At 44.2% G+C, this 6562-nt stretch overlaps 1 protein-coding gene across 1 annotated transcript in view; it reads left to right on the top strand.

The window, feature by feature from the left end:
* LOC135541350 (SWI/SNF-related matrix-associated actin-dependent regulator of chromatin subfamily D member 1-like) overlaps nt 1-6204 on the top strand; it is a 30104-nt gene extending 23900 nt beyond the window's left edge. The window contains exon 12 of the mRNA XM_064967525.1: nt 4495-6204. Within this exon, the coding sequence (XP_064823597.1) occupies nt 4495-4548 (54 nt within the window). The 3' untranslated portion in view covers nt 4549-6204. The remainder of the gene's footprint in view (nt 1-4494) is intronic.
* The last annotated feature ends 358 nt before the right edge of the window (nt 6205-6562 follow it).

Raw genomic sequence — 6562 nt, 5'->3', positions numbered from 1 at the left:
TGTGTGTGTGTGTGTGTACCGTGGTGTGTACCGTGGTTTGGGTGTGTACCGTGGTGTGTGTACCGTGGTGTGTGTGTGTGTGTACCGTGGTGTGTGTGTGTGTGTACCGTGGTGTGTGTGTGTGTACCGTGGTGTGTGTGTGTGTACTGTGGTGTGTGTGTGTACCGTGGTGTGTGTACCGTGGTGTGTGTGTGTGTACCGTGGTGTGTGTACCGTGGTGTGTGTGTGTGTACCGTGGTGTGTGTGTGTGTGTACCGTGGTGTGTGTACCGTGGTGTGTGTGTGTACCGTGGTGTGTGTACCGTGGTGTGTGTGTGTGTACCGTGGTGTGTGTGTGTGTGTGTACCGTGGTGTGTGTGTGTGTGTACCGTGGTGTGTGTGTACCGTGGTGTGTGTGTGTGTGTGTACCGTGGTGTGTGTGTGTGTACCGTGGTGTGTGTGTGTGTACCGTGGTGTGTGTGTGTGTGTGGGTGTTTTTACCGTGGTGTGTGTGTGTGTGTGTGTGTGTGTGTGTGTTTGTACCGTGGTGTGTGTGTGTGTGTGTGTGTGTGTGTACCGTGGTGTGTGTGTGTGTGTGTACCGTGGTGTGTGTGTGTGTGTGTACCGTGGTGTGTGTGTGTGTGTGTACCGTGGTGTGTGTGTGTGTGTACCGTTGTGTGTGTGTGTACCGTGGTGTGTGTGTGTGTGTACCGTGGTGTGTGTGTGTGTGTACCGTGGTGTGTGTGTGTGTGTACCGTGGTGTGTGTGTGTGTGTACCGTGGTGTGTGTGTTTGTGTGTGTGTGTGTGTACCGTGGTGTGTGTGTGTGTGTACCGTGGTGTGTGTGTGTGTACCGTGGTGTGTGTGTGTGTACCGTGGTGTGTGTGTGTGTACCGTGGTGTGTGTGTGTGTACCGTGGGTGTGTGTGTGTGTGTGTGTGTACCGTGGTGTGTGTGTGTGTGTACCGTGGTGTGTGTGTGTACCGTGGTGTGTGTGTGTGTGTGTGTACCGTGGTGTGTGTGTGTGTGTGTGTGTGTGTGTGTGTGTGTGTACCGTGGTGTGTGTGTACCGTGGTGTGTGTGTGTACCGTGGTGTGTGTGTGTGTGTGTGTGTGTGTGTGTGTGTACCGTGGTGTGTGTGTGTGTGTGTACCGTGGTGTGTGTGTACCGTGGTGTGTGTTTGTGTGTACCGTGGTGTGTGTGTACCGTGGTGTGGTGTGTGTGTGTGTGTGTACCGTGGTGTGTGTGTGTGTACCGTGGTGTGTGTGTGTGCCGTACCGTGGTGTGTGTGTGTACCGTGGTGTGTGTGTGTGTGTGTGTACCGTGGTGTGTGTGTACCGTGGTGTGTGTGTGTGTGTGTGTGTACCGTGGTGTGTGTGTGTGTGTGTGTACCGTGGTGTGTGTGTGTGTGTGTGTGTGTGTGTGTACCGTGGTGTGTGTGTGTGTGTGTGTGTACCGTGGTGTGTGTGTGTGTGTGTGTGTGTGTACCGTGGTGTTTGTGTGTGTACCGTGGTGTGTGTGTGTGTACCGTGGTGTGTGTGTGTGTGTGTCTGCCGTGGTGTGTGTGTGTGTGTGTTTGTGTGTCTACCGTGGTGTGTGTGTACCGTGGTGTGTGTGTGTGTCTACCGTGGTGTGTGTGTGTGTGTGTCTACCGTGGCGTGCGTGTGTGTGTCTACCGTGGCGTGCGTGTGTGTGTCTACCGTGGCGTGCGTGTGTGTACCGTGGCGTGCGTGCGTGTGTGTGTACCGTGGCGTGCGTGTGTGTGTACCGTGGCGTGCGTGTGTGTGTACCGTGGCGTTTGTGTGCGTGTGTACCGTGGCGTTTGTGTGCGTGTACCGTGGTGGATGTGTGTGTGTGTACACCGTGGCTAAGGTAAATCAAATCTAATCCAATTGTTTTGGTCAAATACACATGGTTAGCAGATGTTAATGAGTATAGTGAAATGCTTGTGCTTCTAATATCTAACAAGTAATCTAACAGATTCACAACCACTACCTTATGCACACAAATGTAAAGGTATGTGTATATATATATATATATATATATATATATATATATATATATATATATATATATATATATATATATATATATATATATATACATGGATGAGCAATGGCCTTGCGGCATAGGCAAGATGTTATAGAATACAGTATGTACATACATAAGTACGATATCTAGACATTTATTAAAGTGGCATTATTTAAAGTGACTAGTGATACCTTTATTAAATGTATTAAAGTGGCAAGAGATTTGAGTCTGTATGTTGGCAGAAGCCTCTATGTTAGTGATGGCTGTTTAACAGTCTGATGGCCTTGAGATAGAAGCTGTTTTTCAGTCTCTCGGTCCCAGCTTTGATGCACCTGACCTCGCCGTCTGGATGATAGCGGGGTGAACAGGCAATGGCTCGGGTGGTTAATGTCCTTGATGATCTTTTTGGCCTTCCTGTGACATTGGATGCTGTAGGTGTCCTGGAGGGCAGGTAGTTCGCCCCCGGTGATGCGTTGTGCAGACCTCACTACCCTCTGGAGAGCCTTACGGTTATGGGCGGAGCAGTTGTCGTACCAGGCGTTAATACAGCCCGACAGGATGCTCTCGATTGTTAATCTATTAAGTTTCTGAGTGTTTTTGGTAACAAGCCAAATTTCTTCAGCCTCCTGACGTTGAAGAGGCGCTGTTGCGCCTTCCTCACCACGCTGTCTGTGTGGGTGGACCATTTCAGTTTGTCCGTGATGTGTACTCCGAGGAACTTAACTTTCTTTCTCAACTACTGTCCCATCTATGTGGATAGGGGGTGCTCCCTCTGCTGTTTCCTGAAGTCCACGATCATCTCCTTTGTTTTGTTGATGTTGAGTGAGAGGTTATTTTCCTGGCACCACAGGTCCGATAGACCTCACCACCTCCCTGTAGGCCGTCTCGTCATTGTTGGTAATCAAGCCTACCACTGTTGTGTCGTCTGCAAACTTGATGATTGAGTTGAGGGCGTGCGTGGGTGAACAGGGAGTACAGGAGAGGGCTCAGAACGCACCCTTCTGAGGCCCCAGTGTTGAGAATCAGCGGGGTGGAGATGTTGTTTCCTACCTTCACCATCTGGGGGCGGCCCGTCAGGAAGTCCTGGACCCAGTTGCACAGGGCGGGCTCGAGACCCAGGGTCTATGGTGTTAAATGCTGAGCTGTAGTCGATGAACAGCATTCTCACATAGGTATTCTTCTTGTCCAGATGGGACAGGACAGTGTGCAGTGTGATGTCGATTGCGTCGTCTGTGGACCTATAGGGCCGATAAGCAAATTGAAGTGAGTCTAGGGTGTCAGGTAGGATGGAGGTGATATGATCCTTGACTAGTCTCTCAAAGCACTTCATGATGACAGAAGTGAGTGCTACGGGGCGATAGTCATTCAGTTCAGTTACCTTAGCTTTCTTGGGAACAGGAATAATGGTGGCCATCTTGGAGCATGTGGGAACAGCAGACTGGGATAGGGATTGATTGAATATGTCCGTGAACACACCAGCCAGCTGGTCTGCGCATTTTCTGGAGATGCAGCTAGGGATGTCGTCTGGGCCGGCAGCCTTGCCAGGGTTAACACGTTTAAATGTTTTACTCACTCTCGTGTTTTTGGCATCATTAAACTGAATACTTATTTATCAAATAACTCTCTGTAATTATTATTACGCGATTAAACTGATTAATCATGTTACTGTAATTAACTAGGAAGTCGGGGCAACGTATACTTCAATGTTGTTTTCTGAGGCTACCCGGAACACATCCCAGTCCACGTGATCGAAGCAATCTTGAAGCGTGGAATCCGATTGGTCAGACCAGCGTTGGATAGACCTGAGCACGGGCGTTTCCCGTTATAGTTTCTGTTTATAGGCTGGGAGCAACAAAATGGATTCATGGTCAGATTTCCCAAAAGGAGGGCGGGTTTGGGCTTTGTATGCATCGCAGAAGTTAGTAGCAATGGTTGAGAATGCTGCCAGCCCGTGTCGCGCATTCGATATGCTGATAGAATTTAGGAAGCCTTGTTCTCAGATTATGCTTGTTAAAATCATCAACTAAAATAAATGCAGGCTCAGAATGTATGGTTTCCAGTTTACATAGAGTCCAGTGAAGTTCTTTCAGGGCCGTTGAGGGATCTGCTTGGGGGGGGGGGGGTGAATATAAACGGCTGTGACTATAATCAGAGAATTCTCTTGGTAGATAATGCGGTCGGCATTTGATTAAGTAATTCTAGTAATTTTAAAGTAATACTTTAAAATCATTCTCTGAACAATATTTTCAGTTGTAATTTATATTACGGTACTGATTTTTGCCTGATATTACCTGGTATTCCTTTCACTTATGAAATTGAATTTCCATTTATGAAATTGAATTTCCATTTATGAAATTGAATTTCCATTTATGAAATTGAATTTCCATTTATCTGCATTTTATATATATTTGTATTTATTTATTATATTTATGATTATTATATATTATTATTATTATTTATATATAAAAATAAATAATTGTATTTCAGGTCCAGCAGAGGAGGCAGGAGCTGGAGCAAGCCCTGGGAATCAGAAACACTTAGAGATGAAGATGTTAAAGAAAACCAGGCCAACAGACGAACAAGTGGCCATTCTCTCTGGGAGGAGGAAGAGAAGTGTGGGACATTCAACACCGATTTGAGAAAAACATCTTTGATATACATCTGCTTTACTGCTGGTGGTAACTATAGGATATCTTTTTGAAAGTCATCTAGCAGGCTGTTATGGTTATATATCAAAGTTAGATTTTTACTTCCTCTTTCTTCATATTTGTCCCGCTAAAAGATCTTTTGACTTATTTTTTCCTCAATGGTCTCTATGCCTTACCTCAATGCATTCCCTTTTTGGGCTGAACTCTCTCAAGTCGCCAATCTTGAATCTATATTCAGGCCTAAGTGAGGTTGGAATGACCCCCAACTAAGTATTGATGCTACTCCACCATAACTAATATTGAGTATTTTAAGTCTTAACATTTGGCCATTTGTGAAAGAGCATTGGGTTATTTTTAAATACGTTGACTGGCTCTAATCTGCTCTGAGTCCATACTAACTCATAACTGATTAGGTGATAGACTACACACACTACCATTCTGGCTTTGGTCTGGAATTGATTTTTCAGTGTTTGTTTGGTATTGATAGGGTTGTGAGTATTCAGTGGTCTTTTATTGCTGTGCTGGCTGTCCGTTTCTTAGTGGTTCAAGACTATTCTAGAATTCTTGTTGTAGAATATTGTGTACCTCAAAAATTCTCCCCTGAACACTTCAAAGTATGGTGATGGCAGCCGGGATTCACAATATTGTGAAGAATCAGTCTGTTGGTTTAGTTAATCATTTAAGGGGCCATTTCATTTGAAACTATTTTTGTGATGCTTTTTTTTTTTTTGTTAATTATCTTTTTTTATGTTTCGAAACTATGAATTTTATTAAAGCTTGTATTGTTAGAAGTTAAACCTTAAGGAAGTAGTGTTAGCAGTAATAACCTCAAGTCGATCTAGTTTTGTAAATACTGAGCAGAATAATCTGGTTTGATGTGAAGGAACAATGTCTGTTTTTAAAGGGCAGACCATCATTTTGACTCATTGTCTAATGCTCCGATTAGTTTTCCCCAAGACGTTCCCCTTCAAGTGATACCAATGGTTTAATCCAGAACATTCTCTATAACCTAACAGCAAGCTGAAGTTGCTTGTTGACCCCGTGTGGAAGAGAGAACAACCTTCAAGGTTCTACTGTTCGATTAAGAAGAATTCTTCTGGGATTTCATCTTTAGTATTTGTTAGTGTGCAGACGCCATCAACACCGAGGAAGATAAGCAATAGAGCTGGGTTCACTAGTAGATGTGACATATTGAAGAATTTCATATTTTTTGATAGTATGATCGAAAGCTTCCGCTTGTTGTATTGCTGTTTAGATATGATGACATGTAAAGGATGTATGAAGTTTCATTCGTTATCAGTTCAATAGTCAAGTGAATTGAAATTAAGCGACATCTATTTTCAATGGGGATTTTTTTTCTTCAATATTAAAGTGTATTTTCCATCCACGCTCTGATTATCCTGAAATGCCCCCAATCCTATAAAGGAGGATACTGAAGACTGATTGAAATCTTCAGACTTAAAAAATAGTATTTTTCTCTTATTGACCAAACCTATTTTTCCCTGTATGTTTTAATCCTATGCTACAATAAAGGATATCTTCATGATAACTTCTCAGTTATGAATGGATGATTTTTAAAGCTGGTTTTCTACCATTTGATGCACAAACTGGCAGTCTTTCCATGGAAGTTGTTACCTGTCTAATGTTCAGCGTCACAATTTAGTTCCGGGATTCTTATGAACACCACACACCTGACTCATTGCTGTGAGAAGTGGGTTGATGGTATAACAACCAGGGGACGGATCTGGTCATTGGCCCACAGGTGAGCATATCATGTTTATAGGGCCAGGAGTTTTTCCTGGGCAGCTGTTCTTGTGAGAGGTTAAGGATGGGTTTTCTGGGTCCCCTAAAGTCGCCAAACTATATGTATTGCTTCAATGAACCTTTTGCTCACCTGTAAAACATAA

This window comes from Oncorhynchus masou, chromosome 6, assembly GCF_036934945.1.
Source record: "Oncorhynchus masou masou isolate Uvic2021 chromosome 6, UVic_Omas_1.1, whole genome shotgun sequence".
In the NCBI taxonomy this organism is placed as follows: Eukaryota; Metazoa; Chordata; class Actinopteri; order Salmoniformes; family Salmonidae; genus Oncorhynchus; species Oncorhynchus masou.
This window is presented reverse-complemented; position numbering and strand designations above follow the sequence as displayed.